The 22,500-nt window shown below is 43.2% G+C and overlaps 2 protein-coding genes across 3 annotated transcripts in view; both read left to right on the top strand.

Moving 5' to 3' along the window:
• peli1a (pellino E3 ubiquitin protein ligase 1a) overlaps positions 1-2,411 on the top strand; it is a 5,198-nt gene extending 2,787 nt beyond the window's left edge. The window contains exon 5 of the mRNA XM_046838061.1: positions 1-2,411. This exon is cut by the window's left edge and continues 165 nt beyond it. Coding sequence (XP_046694017.1) covers positions 1-462 — 462 coding nt within the window. The 3' untranslated portion in view covers positions 463-2,411.
• Positions 2,412-5,181: 2,770 nt separating this feature from the next.
• The window catches only part of vps54 (VPS54 subunit of GARP complex), a 22,066-nt gene continuing 4,747 nt past the window's right edge, over positions 5,182-22,500 (top strand). The window contains exons 1-13 of one of the 2 annotated variants that reach the window (XM_046837950.1): positions 5,182-5,306; positions 15,835-16,022; positions 16,761-17,002; positions 17,978-18,059; positions 18,246-18,280; positions 18,361-18,492; positions 18,794-19,179; positions 19,281-19,407; positions 20,972-21,079; positions 21,186-21,241; positions 21,613-21,709; positions 21,849-22,204; positions 22,340-22,463. In XM_046837950.1, the coding sequence (XP_046693906.1) occupies positions 15,866-16,022; positions 16,761-17,002; positions 17,978-18,059; positions 18,246-18,280; positions 18,361-18,492; positions 18,794-19,179; positions 19,281-19,407; positions 20,972-21,079; positions 21,186-21,241; positions 21,613-21,709; positions 21,849-22,204; positions 22,340-22,463 (1,902 nt within the window). In that variant the 5' untranslated portion in view covers positions 5,182-5,306; positions 15,835-15,865. Of the gene's footprint in view, positions 5,307-14,962; positions 15,275-15,834; positions 16,023-16,760; positions 17,003-17,977; positions 18,060-18,245; positions 18,281-18,360; positions 18,493-18,793; positions 19,180-19,280; positions 19,408-20,971; positions 21,080-21,185; positions 21,242-21,612; positions 21,710-21,848; positions 22,205-22,339; positions 22,464-22,500 lie in introns of those variants that run through there. The other variant, XM_046837951.1, reaches the window with a different exon arrangement.

The following is a 22,500-nucleotide window of genomic DNA, read 5'->3' as shown; positions in this document are numbered from 1 at the left end:
CTGCACACCCTGGCCTTTCCCAGCCTGGACGAGCCTGAGTCCCATCAGCCACGCCAACCCTGGGCCTACCTGTGTTGTGGCCACGTGCACGGTTTCCACCCTTGGCGAGGCAGGGGGACTGCAATACAGCAAGAGGAAGAGAAAGAGGACAACAAGGAGGATTTATTGAAGGGTGCAAAGGAGGGTGAGAAGGAAAGGGAGTGCCCTTTGTGTCGTGCTCGAGGCCTGTACGTGGCGCTGACAATGGGTCGCGAGTCTCGCCTGTATGTAGACGCGGGACCGCCGTCTCATGCCTTTGTACCCTGCGGTCACGTTTGCTCAGAGGCCACAGTGGTGTACTGGAGTAAAACCCCACTGCCCTGCGGCGCCAACTCTTTTTACCCAGCTTGCCCATTCTGCCTGAAGCAGCTAGCAAGTGACAAACCCTACGTCAGGCTCATCTTCCAAGGAGCTCCTGATTGAGCTTGAACAGCTTTCCTCACTGCCAGACTGAATGCTGCTTAAATCCCAGTGGTGTTTTCTATTACTACTTTATCCACCTTTTCTTACTGACCTTTCCCATGTTCCCCCACACTCATCGTGCTACCAGTTTGTCTTCTCAGTATCTCAAAAATGGTCATGTTTCCTCACCGAGCAAACCTGCATCTGCTTATGTATTACTCAATCCATTACAGAAAACAGCACCTTCTGTTCTAACAGACAAAATGAACATGACCTTGCTGTATCTGGCAGACTTCAATGTTCACATGGATGTACAAAAAGCTTTATTTATGGATAAATATTCAATAGAATTTTAACTGGGATCACCATAACAACTGACCAATCCCAAACCATGAAAAATCTGGCCAAGCTCCTGACATTCCGAAACCCTGAACAGACCTGGCCAAATTCCTGACAATCTCAAACCCTGAGAATCCTAGCCAAGCACCTGACCAATACCAAACCCTGAACAGACCTGACCATACTTCTGACAATCCCAAATCCTGAACAGACCTGACCAAACTCCTGACAATCTCAAACCCTGTACAGACCTGACCAAACTCCTGACAATCTCAAACCTTGAACAGACCTTAAAAAAGCTCCAGAACAATCCCAAACCATGAACAGACTTGACCAAGCTCCTGACCAATCCCAAACCATGAATAGATCTGGCCCAGCTCCCGGCAGATCAAGGCCAGAGTGACTTGTGCTGGTACCATCCATATAAAAGAACACTAAAGGGAATGTAGAAATGTGGAAAACGTTGCTGTGAAATATTTAATACCTTACCTGCTGTAAGAAGTTAAAGTGATAACCCCGGTGTAGGTGTGAGGCATTACTGGATGTGGAGATGAAGAACGACCTGAGGTTGACAAGTTCAAACTATCATGTTAATATCTGCAGTGCAAAACTGACCAAATGGATTGAAATCACCAAAGAGACAGTCTGTGTGATGTCGGGTTTTTTTTTTGTTTTCTACTTTTCCTTGCTCCAGTTTGTCAAATTCGCACCTTCCAGCCAATCAGAATCCAGTATTCAGGCAGTCCATGCTATAAAACGATTATAGCTAACAGAAATCTAGCTAGCTGATTATGGTCTGATAATGTATGATAACTCTTCAATCTAACACTAACCTTCTATGTTTAATATTATATTTTAACGGTACTATTAGCGATCTGTCTAATGATTTATAAGGGCTAATTTACTCCAGTGATAGCCTGGTATTTAAAGGTTAGCTAGCTAAACACGCGGTCTGATTCCTGCTGCTGTCTAGCTTTTAATGCTAGTTTTTAATGTTACTCGTAACGATTGTGTCACTCAATCAGGGACCTTCTGTGAATAACTTGAGTGAATAAATATGTCCCAAGCTTGCAATGGTGGATAGAAGCTGATGCTAATAATTAAGGGCTTTCGATTGGTCAGTTGTGAAATAATTAACATTTAAGTCATAATTTGTTCACATATGTTTCAGTCTGAAGCTGCCAAGTGTTTTCAGCGCTGAGTACTATTACAGTAAAAACCACATGAAAAGATTTGGACTGTTACAGTGAAATATGGCCAATGAAGGACATGTGTGAAATGTACAGTTTCTCAGATCTTCCGTGGCATTCGATTAAACCGTACAGAAATCATCTGGCAGAACTGATCGTTATATTATTATGTTTAACTCCTCACTATTCTATGTACAAGGCCATCTTGTGCCATTAATGCTCACTTTTATTTTTAACTCTGTGATATATTTTTGGTGCTTGGGTCCCTTCATCGCTGCTTGCAGTAACTTTTTTTTATGTTTAAAAGTAACCATGCTAAAACACACTACAGCTACATTATTTTACAGTTTGACTCTTGGGCATTTTTTTCTGAAAAAAAAAAAAGATGTAAAAAAGTGTTATTAAAAGTGTTTTAAATGTGTAATAAACTGGTTAATAATTCATGATAGTCTTTGAAGAAAATTCCAACCAATAATATCGCTTGTAATAAGTTATTCATAAGATATTAGCTGTGTGCTGCCATGTTCTTGCTAATCTCATCTTCTCAAATTGGCCATTTTTTCCAGGAAAGAACTTAAAGCTTGTTGATTAGATTGATGCTAGACACCTACACTGAAATCACCAGATACTCAAACTAGTAAGACCCCAGTAAACAAAGGCCAGGAAATTAAGCCTGAGAAACTTAAACCTGGGAAACTTTTCAAACTTGGATCATTTTAGACCAGATTCTAACCCAACCTAGAATCTCAAACATAATAACTTACTTATAGTGTGTCTGGCTGGCTCGTACTTTCAGATATGTGGATTCAGTTAAGCTGTGTACCGGTAAGAATCTAGCGATACGATATGTATCACGATATAACGGTTACGATGCGATATGTTGTGATACTGTAAATATGGTGATATATTGGGATAATTCTTAATTTAAGAATAGGATAGAATTTTAGGAAATTTGTCATTAAGATTATCACCATATGCAAACCTTAGCAAAACCTTATTTAACCAGAACACAGTGGGATCTGCATTCGCATTAATTACCTTTAATTACCACACCTCAGTGCCATCAAGTATTATGTATTATAATACATGATCATATTATAATAAATATATATAAAGCATGATCTGAACACTAACTGGTGTTTAACATCTAAAAGCTACAATCCTAAGGGGAAAAGAAAATAAATATTAAGAAAGAGTATTATTTCTTCTATAAAGGTAGAGAATACAGTCAGGCATTTTAGCTTTGTCTGTACAACACTGTGCTCTAAGCGCAACCACGAAGGTGTTGTTCCTGAGATTTTTAATGCCATTTTAACACATTTTCACCTGAAAAACAAACCAAACATAAACATAAAACATTGCCCTTAGTCAACACTGCGCTACCCATAATCATTTTTACAGCAGCGCTACCAGGAAACAGGTGAATATCAACGCTAACGCTAACACGCTAACAAGACGAGAGATCAGGAAGACCCTCGATATCGACCCTCGATAAACTTGTGGCGAGAGAACAATCCACATGATCTTACTTCCGCACGCTCACCCTTTTTGCCAGATTTGCAAACCTCGACCTTCTCCCAAAGTTGAAGATCCAGCTGAAAGGTCACAGTTTTGACACCGTTGCGGAGATCCATCGCTAATCGCAAAAGCTGCTAGACGAGCTGCAAAAAGAACGTTCCTGAAGTGGCGGGAACACTGGTGGCGCTGTACTTCTGTGCGAGGGGACTATTTTGAAGGTGATGGTGTGTAAAGAAACCACCAGTATTATAGAGAAACGAGGAGAACACAGCGCTGCATCACACACAGGATCTCATACAGTGAGAATGAACGTCATTAAACAAGAAACCCAATGAACACGGTTCAACACGTCTCCTTTCACTGGAGCCACAACTGCACCTCCTACATACATCATCTCCAGCAGAGGCATCGATATACACCTCATTACATCACCCAGGGGTTTCCTGTGCATTACGATTTTCCTGGGGATTTGAAACGAAGGCAAATCGTGTGGTTTCGTGACGATTTTTCAGGAAAAACACAAAAGTATAAACGGTTCATGAAAAAGCTGAAGAAATGTTTTGAATTGTTCTGGTGACCTTTTCCTTTTCTTGAAAAGTCAGTCTTGTAAACGTCCTAGTAAGTGTCTCTGTGATTAAAACGATTTCTCCTCGGTCAAAAAATCTAATAAATCCACACGAATATATTGAAGTGTGTGCAGTTTGCTACAGATGCAGGTTTGCGAGCTCTGATTAGCGCACTTTCTGACCGTCCAATCAAATGACCTAAAAATGCAGACGTTATTAGACGCCTTCTAGAGGGCCTCGGAGACGTCAACTCACAATCTGATTGGCCAGAGCACCGGTTTTAATCAGGTGTTTTAAGCTGCACAACATAACAGGTGATGTGAGAGCTGAAATCTGATTGGATAGAAACGTGATCAGACTCTACTGGAAGTAGCACATGAGAGAAGAGTCTTTAAAATGAAAATAATGAATTATTGGGAAATAATTTAATACATATTCATGGAATAAAGAATATATTAAAAGGTAAGTTAGTGATTGATAGAGGTTAAGGCAGCTGAGGAAGACTTTCAGACCCTGAAGAGATGAACTTTTCTGGGTTAAAGAATATACTTTTTAAAACAAAAATGTATTTCAAATTTACAATAATCACAAATATGAGGAAAAGAAGAGAAAGATTGGGCACGCATTTAAAATGCAATGAATGTCTTAAATTTTTAATGATTAAAATAATGAAAGGTTCCTTACAATGGATTTAAGAATAATATACGTTTTTGAGGCTTTTGAGTTTAAAGGCTTTGATATGTTAAAGGAAGTGAAGAGAGATTTAATATCGGAGGAGAAACATCTCAAACTGAGGTTACACTGAATAGTTCTGGCTTTGAGAAGATCAAATTTACCCAGGAGACAAATCTATCTGTATAATTTTCTTACAGTATAGGACAAGAAAGACAGTAACTTCTGAGCAGAAAGACTTGGTGAATGGACAATGAGGAGACAAATGGTTCTTCTTCAACATTACAAAAAAAACATGAAGAAGATTTCAAGAATGTGCTCGAGAGAAGGTTACAGAAAAATCTATGACCAGTTTTGTACTTCTGATAAAGTGTTTGTCAGGTGAAAATCTGTGTTATTCAGATCAAAGTTTAGATTCTATATGCGGACGCTAGATGGCGGAAGAGGCGCCATAATGGACGAGCGCACGAGCCGGTTGTTCGGTTCCGCTTCCGGTTTGCGGGGACGGCTGTTGCTATGCGATGCGATGAGTGTTAGCTGTTGATATGCGGGCTGGACGCTGCCGTTCTTCACGCAGCAGGTAAGTTCCTGCGTGCTTTCGCCGTCGGGGATTAAAACACACACCGGTTCGCGTGTAGAAACACCCGGCGGCGTGCGGCTCCGGAGCTGTCAAACCCGCGGTGCGACGCGTTTCCGGTTCGGATAGGGCTAGCTTTCCTGCTGGCTAGCGCGAGAGTGTACGTGGAGCTCAGGCAGAGGAGCGGAAAAGCATTTTTAGTTTCATTTTATTTTATATATATATATATATATATATATATATACACACACACACACACACTCACACACTCTAAAAGCTATACTAAAAGCTATACATGTATATGAATAATACACTAGCGCTGTCACGTGATCATAATTTGCATCTGACGTCATAACGCGGTTCTGAAAATTGCATGGACTTTTATGTCATTCTGCGTTTTAATCACCATTGTCTCAGATTCATCAAGACTAGATTAAGACACTCAGGTGGGGAGGGTGAAACTCAACTTTGGGGCTTATATACTTGTAATAAGTGTCTCTACCTGACTATATATTCAGAATAATTGTTACAGTTATTATTAACTGTTGATGGTTATATTTATATACCCAGAAAGCTAAAACGTAAGATCGCTGTCTGAGAAACGTAACGACAAAATTCACGGTCTGTAGCCTTCTGCATACATGAACTCACAGATGGTCGGGATTCCCTAGTGTTGCTGTGATTGACAGGGGAGGGATGGTTGGAGGGAAGGAAGGATGGAGGGAGGGATGGAGAAAGGGAGGTGGACGCCCTCTCTATACATAAAGCTTGGTGAGTTTTGCAGCAGTTATAAAGTGTTTATAGAACCACAGTGGCCTCCAAAACTTGAGATTTTACCTCCATATACTTTATATACAAGTTTCTTCAGGGTTCTCTGGTTTTCTCCCACCTTGCAAACAACAGGTCAGTAGGTGGATTAGTGGATGTTCCAGATAGTTGGAGTAAGTGAGTGAGTGAGTTAGTGAATACGTCAGTGAGTGTGTTATTGAGTGAGTGTGTTATTGAGTGAGTGTGTTATTGAGTGAGTGTGTTATTGAGTGAGCGTGTTATTGAGTGAGCGTGTTATTGAGTGAGCGTGTTATTGAGTGAGCGTGTTAGTAAGTGAGTGAATTAGACTGTGAGTGAGTTAGTGTGTAAGTGAGCGAGTGGATTAGTGTGTTAGTGAGTGAGTGGATTAGGGTGTTAGTGAGTGAGTGGATTAGGGTGTTAGTGAGTGTGTTAGTGAGTAAGTGGATTAGTGTGTTAGTGGGTGTGTTAGTGAGTGAGTGGATTAGTGTGTTAGTGAGTGAGTGGATTAGTGTGATAGTGAGCGAGTGGATTAGTGTGATAGTGAGTGAGTGGATTAGTGTGATAGTGAGTGAGTGGATTAGTGTGATAGTGAGTGAGTGGATTAGTGTGATAGTGAGTGAGTGGATTGGGGTGTTAGTGAGTGAATGGATTAGGGTGTTAGTGAGTGTGTTAGTGAGTGAGTGGATTAGTGTGTTAGTGGTGAGTGGATTAGTGTGATAGTGAGCGAGTGGATTAGTGTGATAGTGAGTGAGTGAGTGGATTAGTGTGATAGTGAGTGAGTGGATTGGGGTGTTAGTGAGTGAATGGATTAGGGTGTTAGTGAGTGTGTTAGTGAGTGAGTGGATTAGGGTGTTAGTGAGTGTGTTAGTGAGTGAGTCGATTAGTGTGTAAGTGAGTGTGTTAGTGAGTGAGTGGATTAGTGTGTTAGTGAGCAAATGAATTAGTGTGTTGGTGAGCGAGTGGATTAGTGTGTTGGTGAGCGAGTGAATTAGAGTGTTAGTGAGTGAGTGTGTTAGTGAGCGGTGGATTAGTGTGTTAGTGAGTGAGTGGATTAGTGTGTTGGTGAGCGAGTGGATTAGTGTGATAGTGAGTGAGTGGATTGGGGTGTTAGTGAGTGAATTAGAGTGTTAGTGAGTGAATGGATTAGGGTGTTAGTGAGTGTGTTAGTGAGCGAGTGGATTAGGGTGTTAGTGAGCGAGTGGATTAGTGTGTTAGTGAGCGAGTGGATTAGTGTGTTAGTGAGCGAGTGGATTAGTGTGTTAGTGAGTAAATGGATTAGTGTGTTGGTGAGCGAGTGGATTAGTGTGATAGTGAGTGAGTGGATTAGTGTGATAGTGAGTGAGTGGATTGGGGTGTTAGTGAGTGAATGGATTAGGGTGTTAGTGAGTGTGTTAGTGAGTGAGTGGATTAGGGTGTTAGTGAGTGAGTGAGTGAGTGGATTAGTGTGTTAGTGAGTGTGTTAGTGAGTGAGTGGATTAGTGTGTAGTGAGTGAGTGAATTAGAGTGTTAGTGAGTGAGTGGATTAGTGTGTTAGTGAGCGAGTGAATTAGAGTGTTAGTGAGTGAGTGTGTTAGTGAGCGAGTGGATTAGTGTGTTAGTGAGTGAGTGGATTAGTGTGTTAGTGAGCGAGTGGATTAGTGTGATAGTGAGTGAGTGGATTGGGGTGTTAGTGAGTGAATGGATTAGGGTGTTAGTGAGTGAATGGATTAGGGTGTTAGTGAGTGTGTTAGTGAGCGAGTGGATTAGGGTGTTAGTGAGCGGTGGATTAGTGTGTTAGTGAGCGAGTGGATTAGTGTGTTAGTGAGCGAGTGGATTAGTGTGTTAGTGAGTAAATGGATTAGTGTGTTAGTGAGCGAGTGGATTAGTGTGTTAGTGAGCGAGTGGATTGGTGTGTTAGTGAGCGAGTGGATTAGTGTGTTAGTGAGCGAGTGGATTGGTGTGTTAGTGAGCAAATGAATTAGTGTGTTAGTGAGTGAGTAGATCAGGGTGTTAGTAAATGAGTGCATTAGTGTGTTAGTGAGTAAATGGATTAGTGTGTAGTGAGTGAGTGGATTAGTGTGTTAGTGAGTGAGTGAATTAGTGTTGGCGAGTGTGTGAGTGAGTGGATTAGTGTGTTAGTGAGTGAGTGGATTAGTGTGTTAGTGAGTGAGTGAGTGAGTGGATTAGTGTGTTAGTGAGTAAGTGGATTAGTGTGTTGGTGAGCGAGTGGATTAGTGCGTTAGTGGGTGAGTGGATTAGTGTGTTAGTGAGTGAATTAGAGTGGTAGTGAGTGTGTTAGTGAGCGAGTGGATAAGTGTGTTAGTGAGTGAGTAAATCAGGGTGTTAGTGGGTGAGTGTGTTAGTGAGTGAGTTATTGAGTAAGTGTGTTATTGAGTGAGTGAGTGGGTTAGTGTGTTAGTGAGTGAGTGGATTAGTGTGTTAGTGAGTGTGTTAGTGTGTTGGTAAATGAGTGGATTAGTGTGTTAGTGAGTGAGTGCATTAGTGTGTTAGTGAGTGAGTGGATTAGTGTGTTAGTGAGTGAGTGAGTGAGTGTGTTATTGAGTGTGTTATTGAGTGAGTGGGTTAGTTAGTGAGTGAGTGGGTTAGTGTGTTAGTTTGTGAGTGGATTGGTGTGTTAGTGAGTGAGTGGTGAGTGAGTGAGTTAGTGTGTAAGTGAGTGTGTTAGTGAGTGTGTTAGTGTGTTAGTGAGTGAGTGGATCAGGGTGTTAGTGAGTGAATTAGAGTGTTAGTGAGTGTGTTAGTGAGTGAGAAGATCAGGGTGTTAGTGAGTGTGTTAGTGAGTGAGTGGATTAGTGTGTTGGTGAGTGAGTGGATCAGGGTGTTAGTGAGTGAGTGCATTAGTGTGTTAGTGAGTGAGTAGATCAGGGTGGTAGTGAGTGAGTGTGTTGGTGAGTGAGTGGATTAGTGTGTTAGTGAGCGAGTGGAATAGTGTGTTAGTGAGTGTGTTAGTGAGCGAGTGGATTAGTGTGTTAGTGAGCGAGTGGATTAGTGTGTTAGTGAGCGGTGGATTAGTGTGTTGGTGTGTGCACTAACACACTAATCACTGCTCACTAACACACTAATCCACCGCCATTAACATAGACTAATTAGTGAGTGAGTGGATTAGTGTGTTGGTGAGTGAGTGAATTAGTGTTGGCGAGTGTGTGAGTGAGTGGATTAGTGTGTTAGTGAGTGAGTGGATTAGTGTGTTAGTGGTGAGTGAGTGAGTGGATTAGTGTTAGTGAGTAAGTGGATTAGTGTGTTAGTGAGCGAGTGGATTAGTGCGTTAGTGGGTGAGTGGATTAGTGTGTTAGTGAGTGAATTAGAGTGGTAGTGAGTGTGTTAGTGAGCGAGTGGATAAGTGTGTTAGTGAGTGAGTAAATCAGGGTGTTAGTGGGTGAGTGTGTTAGTGAGTGAGTTATTGAGTAAGTGTGTTATTGAGTGAGTGAGTGGGTTAGTGTGTTAGTGAGTGAGTGGATTAGTGTGTAGTGAGTGAGTGTTAGTGAGTGTGTTGGTGAGTGAGTGGATTAGTGTGTTAGTGAGTGAGTGCATTAGTGTGTTAGTGAGTGAGTGGATTAGTGTGTTAGTGAGTGAGTGAGTGAGTGTTAGTGAGTGTGTGTTATTGAGTGAGTGGGTTAGTTAGTGAGTGAGTGGGTTAGTGTGTTGGTTTGTGAGTGGATTGGTGTGTTAGTGAGTGAGTGTTAGTGAGTTAGTGTGTTAGGGTGTGAGTGAGTGAGTGAGTGAGTGTGTTAGTGAGTGTGTTAGTGAGTGAGTGGATCAGGGTGTTAGTGAGTGAGTGCATTAGTGTGTTAGTGAGTGAGAAGATCAGGGTGTTAGTGAGTGTGTTAGTGAGTGAGTGGATTAGTGTGTTAGTGAGTGAGTGGATCAGGGTGTTAGTGAGTGAGTGCATTAGTGTGTTAGTGAGTGAGTAGATCAGGGTGGTAGTGAGTGAGTGTTAGTGAGTGTGTGTTATTGAGTGAGTGGGTTAGTTAGTGAGTGAGTGGGTTAGTGTGTTAGTTTGTGAGTGGATTGGTGAGTTAGTGAGTGAGTGTTAGTGAGTTAGTGTGTTAGGGTGTGAGTGAGTGAGTGTGTTAATGTGTTAGTGAGTGAGTGGATCAGGGTGTTAGTGAGTGAGTGCATTAGTGTGTTAGTGAGTGAGTAGATCAGGGTGTTAGTGAGTGTGTTAGTGAGTGAGTGGATTAGTGTGTTAGTGGTGAGTGAGTGGATCAGGGTGTTAGTAAATGAGTGCATTAGTGTGTTAGTGAGTGAGTAGATCAGGGTGGTAGTGAGTGAGTGTGTTAGTGAGTGAGTGGATTAGTGTGTTAGTGAGCGAGTGGAATAGTGTGTTAGTGAGTGAATTAGAGTGTTAGTGAGTTAGTGTGTTAGTGGGTGTGTTAGTGAGTGAGTGAGTGGATTAGTGTGTTAGTGAGCGAGTGGATTAGTGTGTTAGTGAGCGAGTGGATTAGTGTGTTAGTGAGCGAGTGGATTAGTGTGTTAGTGAGCGAGTGGATTAGTGTGTTAGTGAGTAAGTGGATTAGGGTGTTAGTGAGTAAATGGATTAGTGTGTTGGTGAGCGAGTGGATTAGTGTGTTAGTGAGCGAGTGGAATAGTGTGTTAGTGAGCGAGTGGATTAGTGTGTTAGTGAGTAAATGGATTAGTGTGTTAGTGAGCGAGGTGGATTAGTGTGTTAGTGAGCGAGTGGATTAGTGTGTTAGTGAGCGAGTGGATTAGTGTGTTAGTGAGTGAATTAGAGTGTTAGTGAGTGTGTTAGTGAGCGAGTGGATTAGTGTTAGTGAGTGAGTAGATCAGGGTGTTAGTGGGTGAGTGTGTTAGTGAGTGAGTTATTGAGTAAGTGTGTTATTGAGTGAGTGAGTGGGTTAGTGTGTTGGTTTGTGAGTGGATTGGTGTGTTAGTGAGTGAGTGGATTAGTGTGTAGTGAGTGAGTGTTAGTGAGTGTGTTGGTGAGTGAGTGGATTAGTGTGTTAGTGAGTGAGTGGATTAGTGTGTTAGTGAGTGAGTGAGTGAGTGTGTTATTGAGTGTGTGTTATTGAGTGAGTGGGTTAGTTAGTGAGTGAGTGGGTTAGTGTGTTAGTTTGTGAGTGGATTGGTGTGTTAGTGAGTGAGTGTTAGTGAGTTAGTGTGTTAGGGTGTGAGTGAGTGAGTGAGTGAGTGTGTTAGTGTGTTAGTGAGTGAGTGGATCAGGGTGTTAGTGAGTGAGTGCATTAGTGTGTTAGTGAGTGAGAAGATCAGGGTGTTAGTGAGTGTGTTAGTGAGTGAGTGGATTAGTGTGTTAGTGAGTGAGTGGATCAGGGTGTTAGTGAGTGAGTGCATTAGTGTGTTAGTGAGTGAGTAGATCAGGGTGGTAGTGAGTGAGTGTGTTGGTGAGTGAGTGGATTAGGGTGTTAGTGAGTAAATGGATTAGTGTGTTGGTGAGCGAGTGGATTAGTGTGTTAGTGAGCGAGTGGAATAGTGTGTTAGTGAGCGAGTGGATTGTGTGTTAGTGAGCGAGTGGATTAGTGTGTTAGTGAGCGAGTGGATTAGTGTGTTAGTGAGTGAGTGGGTTAGTGTATTAGTGAGTGAATTAGAGTGTTAGTGAGTGTGTTGGTGAGCGAGTGGATTAGTGTGCTAGTGGTGAGTGGATTAGTGTGTTAGTGAGTGAGTAGATCAGGGTGTTAGTGAGTGAGTGTGTTAGTGAGTGAGTTATTGAGTAAGTGTGTTATTGAGTGAGTAAGTGGGTTAGTGTGTTAGTTTGTGAGTGGATTGGTGTGTTAGTGAGTGAGTGGATTAGTGTGTTAGTGAGTGTGTTAGTGTGTTGGTAAATGAGTGGATTAGTGTGTTAGTGAGTGAGGGATTAGTGTGTTAGTGAGTGAGTGAGTGTGTTATTGAGTGTGTGTTATTGGTGAGTGGGTTAGTTAGTGAGTGAGTGGGTTAGTGTGTTGGTTTGTGAGTGGATTGGTGTGTTTGTGGTGAGTGTTAGTGAGTTAGTGTGTTATTGAGTGAGTGGATTAGGGTGTGAGTGAGTGAGTGTGTTAGTGTGTTAGTGAGTGAGTGGATCAGGGTGTTAGTGAGTGAGTGCATTGGTGTGTTAGTGAGTGAGTAGATCAGGGTGTTATTGGTGAGTGGATTAGTGTTAGTGAGTGAGTGGATCAGGGTGTTAGTGAGTGAGTGCATTAGTGTGTTAGTGGGTGAGTGTGTTAGTGAGTGAGTGGATTAGGGTGTTAGTGAGTAAGTGGATTAGGGTGTTAGTGAGTGAGTGGATTAGGGTGTTTGTGGTGAGTGGATTAGGGTGTTTGTGAGTGAGTGTGTTAGTGAGTGAGTGAGTGAGTGAGTTAGTGTGTTAGTAAATTAGTGTGTTAGTGATTGAGTGGATTAGGGTGTTAGTGAGTTGGTGTGTTAGTGAGTGAGTGCATTAGTGTGTTAGTGAGTGTGTGAGTGAGTGAGTTAGTGTGTTAGTGAGTGAGTGGATTAGTGTTAGTTAGTAAGTGAGTGTGTTAGTGAGTGAGTGAGTGTGTTAGTGAGTGAGTGGATTAGGGTGTTAGTGAGTGAGTGGATTAGGGTGTTAGTGAGTGAGTGAGTGTGTTAGTGAGTGAGTTAGTGTGTTAGTAAGTGAGTGTGTTAGTGAGTTGGTGTGTTAATGAGTGAGTGCATTAGTGTGTTAGTGAGTTAGTGTGTTAGTGAGTTAGTGTGTTAGTGAGTTAGTGTGTTAGTGAGTAAGGGTGTTAGTGAGTGAGTGGATTAGGGTGTTAGTGAGTGAGTGGATTAGGGTGTTAGTGAGTGAGTGTGTTAGTGAGTTAGTGTGTTAGTGAGTGAGTGGATTAGGGTGTTAGTGAGTAAGTGTGTTAGTGAGTTAATGTCTTAGTTAGTGAATGGATTAGGGTGTTATTGGTGAGTGCATTAGTGAGTTAGTGAGTTAGTGTGTTAGTGAGTGAGTGCATTAGTGTGTTAGTGAGTGAGTGCATTAGTGTGTTAGTGGTGAGTGGATTAGGGTGTTAGTGAGTGAGTGTGTTAGTGTTAGTTAGTGTGTTAGTGTGTTAGTGAGTTAGTGTGTTACTGAGTGAGTGCATTAGTGTGTTAGTTAGTGAGTGAGTGTGTTAGTGAGTGAGTGTGTTGGTGAGTGAGTGTGTTGGTGAGTGAGTGTGTTAGTGAGTGAGTGTGTTAGTGAGTTAGTGTGTTAGTGAGTTAGTGTGTTATTAAGTGAGTGAGTTAGTGTGTTAGGTGAGTGAGTGTGTTAGTGAGTTAGTGTGTTCGTGAGTTAGTGTGTTAGTGAGTGAGTGAGTGAGTTAGTGAGTGAGTGGATTAGTGTTAGTTAGTGAGTGAGTGTGTAATTGAGTTAGTGTGTTAGTGAATGAGTGGATTAGTGTTAGTGAGTTAGTGTGTTAGTCAGTGAGTGCATTAGTGTGTTAGTGAGTGAGTGGATTAGTGTTAGTGAGTTAGTGTGTTGGTCAGTGAGTGCATTAGTGTGTTAGTGAGTTAGTGTTAGTGAGTGAGTGCATTAGTGTGTTAGTGAGTGAGTGGATTAGTGTTAGTGAGTTAGTGTGTTAGTCAGTGAGTGCATTAGTGTGTTAGTGAGTTAGTGTGTTGGTGAGTGAGTGAGTGAGTGAGTGAGTTAGTGAGTGAGTGGATTAGTGTTAGTTAGTGAGTGAGTGTGTAATTGAGTTAGTGTGTTAGTGAATGAGTGGATTAGTGTTAGTGAGTTAGTGTGTTAGTCAGTGAGTGCATTAGTGTGTTAGTGAGTGAGTGGATTAGTGTTAGTGTGTTAGTCAGTGAGTGCATTAGTGTGTTAGTGAGTTAGTGTGTTAGTGAATGAGTGCGTTAGTGTGTTGGTGAGTGAGTGGATTAGTGTTAGTGAGTTAGTGTGTTAGTCAGTGAGTGCATTAGTGTGTTAGTGAGTTAGTGTGTTAGTGAGTGAGTGTGTTAGTGAGTGTGTTATTGAGCGAGTGTGTTAGTGAGTGGATTAGTGTGTTAGTGAGTGAGTGTGTTAGTGAGTGGGTTGGTTAGTGTGTTAATGAGTGAGTGGATTAGTGTGTTAGTGAGTGTGTTATTGAGCGAGTGTGTTAGTGAGTGGATTAGTGTGTTAGTGAGTGTGTTAGACTTTTTACACTCAGTTTGCTGAATCAGAGAGAAACTGATATGTTGGGTTAATTTGCCTTTCGGTTTCATTCAGCTACAGTACACAGTACAGAGATAGAATTTAATAAAGAGTGTGAACAATGTGCAGGTACGGGGTGAAAAATGTTCTCAGAAATCACAGGAACATTTAAAAAACATAAGCACTGAAACCCCCGGACCCCCCGCCCAAACACACACACACACACACAGAAAAGAACACACTTAATCAATGAGATTATATAATAATCAGTTTGAATATAATATAATATTAACATCTTACAGTTGTGTGCGTTTAGCTTGTGCTGCGTTCACGACAAACAGGAAGTCTGTTTCTCTTGCAGCATGCAGTTAACGGAAACTAATCAGTAGCAAGGCTAGGTTGAATGGACAGGTTGAACTTTCGTGCAGCAACGTCGATGAATTTTCAATAAAACCACGTCCCAGACCGTGTTACTCGTCTTACACCACAGCCATCTGCTGATCTACTTAGTTCCTGTTCCTACTTGGATTATAGAAGCTACACTGTACAGCAAAATGTTTGTGGAGACCAGACCATAAGATTGGTGTATGTGTGGGTTTCTTTCTTTTTGAAGATCTACGTTTAGTGTTCAATTTATGAGAAGATTTGTGTGAGATTCATTCAGCCACATGGGTGATAGTAAAGTTACTGATGTGTGCGTGTGTGTGCGTGTGCGTGCGTGTGTGTGCGTGTGTGTGTGTGGTGGGGGTGGGGGGGGGGCTGGGCAGTGTTAGTGTCAGTGTTAAAAATTCGTAGGAACACATTGCTTCAGAATTTCTTCTATACCAGGAACAAATCACCAGGTGCCTGAAATGTGGAGACACGTCAGTCTCGCTCTGCACACGCTCACCGAGTCATCAGTTTTCGTTCTCGTTTTGAGCGGCGCGATCGTGTCATCAAACCCGGGTACATCCTCGTGCACAGCAGAGATCTGCAGAGACCGAAAACTCACTCGACCTCAGACGTGTCAAAACGCTGGCGTTTCACTTCCGTCCCCGGGCCGCTCTGAGAACCTCGTAGGAAACTAGAAGCCGCCGATCTCACAGCGGTCTCACAGTGGTTTCTATTAGTTATGGTAAGATTCAGCAGTTCACGTAGCGATGCATCGGTTTTAAAAACGTTGAAAAAAATCGGTTCGTTTGATTCCTTTATAGAAAATCATTAGCGGATGCGCTACGCTTCCTGGAGACAGAACAGGAAAAGAAAGTGTGGTTTTATTTCAGCATTTTTGTACTTTTTTTTTTGTTGTTGCACTACAAAGGTGAAAAGGGGCCATGCGTCAGAAGTCAGAAGGCGCTTAAGTAAATTGATCATTTGGATCATTTTTTTCCCCATCGAATCATATCGTGTTGAATTGGATCGAAGTCGTAATAATGGTGAATCGGATCGCTCCGGTAGCTGCTTCATAAACATCTGTAATGTCGTTGGCTGTACATTGAGATGTGAGTCGCATCGGCTACAGTTATGGAGATGCACATCCCTAGTTTGTGGAGACGTAACTGTAGGATGGATCGGCTCCTGAGGTTCGGATCGGCTTGATAAAATAAAAACAAAGCCATGTCCCAAATCCACATCCTTTCTTTTTAAACTGGAATTAGAGATGACACTGCGACTTCTCGTTTCTTCTCCCCTCAGCTGGAGGCTGGTGTGAGGAAGCGGCGCTGCCATGGCGTCCGGACCGGGCTCGGTTCCTGCGGTTCAGCCGGCTGGCGGTCAGGCCGGCGCCGACCGGCTCCTCCGGAAGTCCCGAGACCCGATAGGTTCGTCTACACACTACAGACCGCCGCGCTCTCTTCCTGACGTCTGTCCCAAGGAGCCGACAGGTGGGAGTCCTAACACCTAAATCCACCCTCACACACATCCGACACACACCAGGGGGTAATGATGTAATATCCATATCCTGCTCAGTGATGACTGATCTCATGTCACTGTATATCATATGATCTTTTGTCGTTATTGCACATAAAACGTTGCTTACTCGCTTTTTAAACGCATCTGTATTTAAACCCGGCCATCGCTCAGGTTTTGGTTTTGGCAGAAAGGGAAAAAAAAACACAAGCGCTTCCTGTATTGCAATTATACCACATTTTCTTTGGTAAAGATCTAAACTAACTGCAAAACACAACATTTCTTGTGTTTTTTTTATTAACATTTGCAGTTAAAATAAATTAAATAAATGGGGAAAATTAAATGAAATACTTTACATTTGTTAGACCCCATTTGGGTAATACAGATGTGTGCGCGTGTGTGTGCGCGTGTGTGTACTCCCTCGGTACACGAAATTGTCAGGATTTTCTCTTTTTGAGAGAAATTTAAAACGTTAAGAGAAATGTAAAACTTAAAGCGTTCCAACATGCACCGAACCGAAAATGTATGTCACGAATACGTGCACGGTTATACCCCTACTGCGACACTAATCACGTCCAAAAAGGGCTTTTGTTAGTGTCTTTATATTTACATCCGTTATAAGAAAGCCTTTCGGAACAAGTGCGTTGTTTTGTGAGGATAAATCGTGTGTGTGTGTGTGTGTGTGTGTGTGTGTGTGTGATGGTGATGTGCAGAGGAGGCGCGGGGGCTGAGCGACGCTCCGTCTGTGGTGGCGGATCAGCACCGATGGACAGTATATAACTCTAAGGTGAACCTGCCGGCGGCGCTGAACGACCCGAGACTGGCCAAGCGCGAGTCTGACTTCTTCACCAAGACCTGGGGTGTGGACTTCACAGAGGCCGAGGTGATGCCCTCGTACAGCCTGCCCAACATCACCCCCGAACATTTCAGCACCTACCTGAATGACACTGCTCAGGTAACACACACACACATACACACACACACACACACACTGTCAGGCACAGTTAATTATTTAGGTGCTGCTGCTGCCAGGAGAGAAATTATGTGTGTGTGTGTGAGCAGAAACAGTCCACATTGTGACCTCAATAAAGGAGAAGGAGGCGTGTCCTCTGCAAAGTCCCACCCCATCCCCAAGAGACAAGTGTCGTGCCGTGTATTTCACCCCTCGGCCTTCAGTGGTGTCCTACCTGACCCTCTAAATACCATCATTATGACACCACGTCTATAGAAAGTCGTATAGAACGTCAAGAAACACAGTGAATACAATTCAACATGTCTCCTTTCACTGGAGCCACAACTGCACCTCCCACATACTGTACATCATCTCTAGCAGAAGCATCGATATTCACCTCATCATTTGAAACGAAGGCAAAAACGTGTGGGTTTTTTTGTGCAAATTCTACAGGAAAGAAAACGCAAAAGTGTAAACAATCTATGAAAAAGCTTAGCAACCGCTTTGAACCGTTTGCTCACGACGCCCAGCTTTTCTTGAAACGTCCTTGTAAGTGTCCCTGTGATTAAATCGATTTCTTCTCCTCGGTCAGTCGTTGTGGAATAAAAACACGAATACATTCGAGCTTGTGCAGTCTGCTACAGACACGGGTGTTTTGAGCTCTAGACATGAAAATGCTGAGGTTAATGGACACCCTCTAGAGGGCCTCGGAGTCAAAATCTGATTGGTTAAAGCTTCAAGCAGCATGGATTGTAAGCTACAGGTTTACAGCGTTTGCTGTGATGACCTTTGACCCTGGCAAAACTCGGCTCATGGCTGAGAAGCTCGGAAACGAAAAGACTATTAGGAATAACTGAATACATATTCATGGATCAAGAACGTAATAAAATGCAAATCAGTGTTTGTTAGAGGTTCGGCAGAACACAAGGTCTTGCTGGACCTGATGGAACATCACATGCTGGTTGTTGTTTATTACAGAGGGAGAAAATCCACGACCGGTGTAGAAAAATCTGCCCCAACAAAGACGACCTGTCCATCCCCAACATCACGAACAATCACGGTACGTACGTCCTATAATCTGATCCTCTTTATCTATGCTAGCGGTCCACAAGGTTAGCCCCGCCCCCTTTTTTTCTGCATCGGAAAATCAGAAATTGTGGTGCGGCATAAATGTATTATATAATAAATCTGATATAACAGTGTGGTTTGTGGCGATGTGTCAGTGACGTGTCTTTTCTCTCCATAGATAAAGCCAAAGAGGAGCTCGAGCAGGTGCCTAAGGTATGAACCCAGACGTGCTCCCACGTGTCCATCTGTCCGTCTGTACCTCCAGCCTTTAACGAGTCTCCTGTGTGTTACAGATCTTCATGCGGCCCGACTTCGTGCTGAGCGAGCCGGCCACCTTCGGCGCCGTGTTGCCGTGGTCGCACTTCAGCCTCGCCGGGGGAAAAAGTGGACGTGACGCAGCGTCGTCACGGTTACTGCAGGAAAAGGTAAAGGTGGAGCAGATTACAGCCACAGTAACGAGTCGAGATATTGCGCGGTCCTATCAGGTGGGGGTGTGACGGTACACATCGTGTGGATGCAACCCCCCATACCAGATTTTAGTGCGTTGGAAATGAAAGAAGATATATATATAATATATATACTTAATTTATATAAAATATTATTTTATATATTATTTAACCCAGCAGGCATTTTATATAAAATTGATTCAAAATTGGAAACTGTTTATCTCAAGCAATTTAGTTTTTGCGTCCCCACACCTAATATGGAGCGTTTCTTCTGCCGTAGCTGAGTCACTACCTGGACGTGGTGGAGGTGAGCATCGCGAGACAGATCTCGCTGCGCTCCGAGGCGTTCTTTCACGCCATGTCGTCTCAGCACGAGCTCCAGGAGCAGCTGTGCGAGGCGGCGGCCGCTGTCCGGGCGCTGCGGGAGCACACCGCTGGCATGGGCCGCACCATGTGCCAGGGGCCGCTGAGGGCGCTGCGGCACGCCGTCACGCGCAAGAACTGCGTGGCGCTGCACGGCAAGCTGAAGCTGATGGCGGCGGTGCAGCAGACGCAGCCCACCGTGCAGCTCCTGCTCTCCACCTCCGAGTTCGTGGGTGCGCTCGAGCTCATCAACACCACCAAGGAGGTGCTGCAGCAGGAGCTCCAGGGCATCCATAGCTTCAGGTACTTTCAGATACAGACACTTTGTATTTAGAAATAATATTTTCACATGAAAATAAGATGTACATTATTTTCCTGTGTGTGTGTGTGTGTGTGTGAGACAGGCACCTGGGCTCTCAGCTCTGCGAAATGGAGAAGCTAATTGATAAGATGATGGTGGCCGACTTTACTACGTACTCCCGCAGCGACCTCAACCGATCCTTCGAGGACGACAACCAAGTGCTGGAGAAGGTGTCGTAAAGATTTTTCTGTTAAAGATAATTAGACTATATTTTGTGCACACATACATGGAAGCTATGTTATTTTGGGTAAGAAAATAATAGAATTCATTGCAATGTGTGAGTGTGTGTGTGTGTGTGTGTGTGTGTGTGTGTGTGTGTGTACTAAGGATAATTAGACAATAAGTTGCTGAGTGTATGATTGTGCTGGTACCTTAAGGACCATGGACAGCTGCCTCCTAAAATTTTGGACATTCTTTATATTCTGTGTTGTGGTCAGTTCACAGCAGTGACCGAGATAAATCTTTTACAATAGGTTTACATCGATCTGGTAATGGATCAGAGCCTTATAACCCTATTCCCCAGACCAAAAATCCACCATGGTCACACATCCAGCAATTAAAACCGTCCGTGTGGAAACATAGCAAAGGTTCCGTTTAGTGTCCTGATGATTTATGTCATTTAAAGCCCTAATTTCCTTACTTTTTTGGTCTTTTTTTTTTTTTTTTTTTAACCTTACCTTTATAAAGCCATTTTTTTCTAAACATGTGCATCACCTTTTAAGAGAAATTCTTATTAATAAGACATTTTGCCACGCAATAAATCATTGTTACCAAGCAAATTGGTATTTTATAATATTATAATATAAATATAATATAGATTTTATAATATTTCGATAGCTGATTTTTGAAGGAAAAAACTTTTCGTATGATATTGTTAAACTACATGAATATAATAAATGCATTATAATAAACTGAATCATGCCGTGTAAGAACGCGCTCCAAATGCGCACATGCACGACTCATCACGTGACGTACGCGTGAGCTCTGTAGGTGTGTTTTGTTTACTAAATAATGTCAAATCGCACATTGTTCAAACAACAATTAAAATATTATCGTACACCCCTAATACACACACGCCACCATGCTTTTAAATTCTGGATCCTGATTGGTCAGAGAGTGTCGAGTTATTTTTCTATGACGGGTTTTTAGTAACAGTATCGATAGGCTCGTTTGAATACGTTGTACGTTGGCAACATAGATGTTTTTAGGACCAACTTTTTTTTTTTTTTTTTTTTTTTTTATATATATATATATATAGACGTTTTTGCATTTCCGGTTGAGAGAAAAGAGAGAGAGAAAGCGAGAGAGAGAGAGGTTAGATAAAACATGTAGCAAATAGATGAGTGTCACTCATTTCACGGATGTTTAGATGTAACTTGAAATGAATAAAAACATACTGCAGTGTAAAAGGAATCGCCTCCACAGTGTCTGGTTCCTTTCTTGTGGTTTGATGTGAGCCTGAGTCTCAGTGCTACAGGAAGATGTGAGTCAGAGGGTGAAGGGTGTGAAGTAGGTAGTTTTGAGGTTCGTATCTGTGGCTGCACGTTTCTTTCTAAACCACAGCGCTGTGAACGAGAGGGTGAAACACACTCACGCACGTGAAAACACACACACACACACACACACACACACACACACACACACACACACGTCATTTGAGTCCTGAGTAAAATCTTTCCTGATGATCTAAATAAGTGCACCAACTTTATACAAGTGTGTGTTTGTGTGTTGCAGGACCGACTGCAGTCTTTGGTCTTTGGCCTCCTGAGACAGAAGAAGTTGGATTTCCTGGACATCTACAGCAAGGAGATGATGCAAGCAGCCAAGGCCATCGTCAGACAGGTGAAGGTTCACCTCAGTTCATCAAGGGTTAAACCATGAGTTTAGTGTTGGTAGTGTGTTTCTGACTTTGTGTGTGTGTGTGTGTGTGTTTCTTCCTCTCTCTCAGTGTGTAGTAAAGTCGGTGTCTCAGATTGAGGAGATCGACTCAGACACTGTTGTGAAGTGAGTAGTTTTCCAAATGGACCATACATTAAAGCTACATATGAAGCAGCTACCGATGCGATACGATTCCCCCCCCGTTACGATTCGATTTCCACTCCATTCAACACAATAAAGAAGAATAAAACCAGACGTTGTTCTGTCTCCAGGAAGATGTAGCTCTACCTCTGCCATGTTAATCTGTATTCTACTGTGCATCAGGAAACTATTCACAGCGCTTCGGTTTTTCCACATTTGGACTTTTTTAAATCGATGTATCACATCATTAATTTTTATGCAGTTGCACCGATACGAATCGCTGAATCTTACCGTCCTTAGCGCATACAAATTAGTGTGTGTGTGTGTGTGTGTGTGTGTGTGTGTGTGTTTTGCAGGCTTCAGGACCAGATGAGGCTGATGACGTTTCCTCAGTGGTTCAAGCTCCTGCAGAGCCTGTTTGAGCATTTCCTGCTCTTCCTCACCAGGATCAAGGTTCATCAGCTCACTCCTGTCTCTGTATGTATATTTTGTAGTTCTGCAGAATATTCGAGTGTGTGTGTGTGTGTGTGTGTGTGTGTGTGTGTGTGTGTGTGTGTGTGTGTGTGTGTGTGTGTGTGTGTGTTTGGTTCAGGCTACTCTAGGCGCCATCCGAAACGTGGTCCTGGAAATCCTGGACAGCAGCCAGAGGAACCGAGCGCCAGAGGTTCTGGCAGACGGAGGCTCCGTGGAGGATGAGGAGGACGAAGAGTCCGGTTTGCGTCCCGGAGAAGCAGAGCTGGTGTTCCTCACACACGACGGGCTGTTCATCAGCGACGCCATAACCGAAGCCGAGCGGCGCACCAGTGGGACGTCTGCCCATGTCCGAGCCCAGGCCAAAGACGAAGCCTCGGGGAGCGACTCGGCCTCGGGGACGACCGAGTCGTCGTCCAGCAGGGAGCCCGTCACAAACACTACCTCCTCCCTACACATAGGGGGTGCTGCTGCTCTGTGAGTGCGCACACACACACACACACACACACACACACACACACACACACACAGACATCAGGTGGTGTTCAAGTGTGTATTAGAACGTTTCTCATTTTAACTTGTGTGTGTGTGTGTGTGTGTGTGTGTGTGTAGTGAGGACCTGATGCCGTCCGATCTGGAGCTGGGCAGAATCGCTAACAACATCCAGGAGCTGCTGTACACCGCCTCAGACATCAGCCATGACCGCTGTGTTAAAGTCCTGCTGGCTAAGGCCAAGGTGTGTACACACACACACACACACACACACACACACA

This window comes from Silurus meridionalis, chromosome 24 (genome assembly GCF_014805685.1).
Source record: "Silurus meridionalis isolate SWU-2019-XX chromosome 24, ASM1480568v1, whole genome shotgun sequence".
NCBI classification, from domain to species: domain Eukaryota; kingdom Metazoa; phylum Chordata; class Actinopteri; order Siluriformes; family Siluridae; genus Silurus; species Silurus meridionalis.
This window is presented reverse-complemented; position numbering and strand designations above follow the sequence as displayed.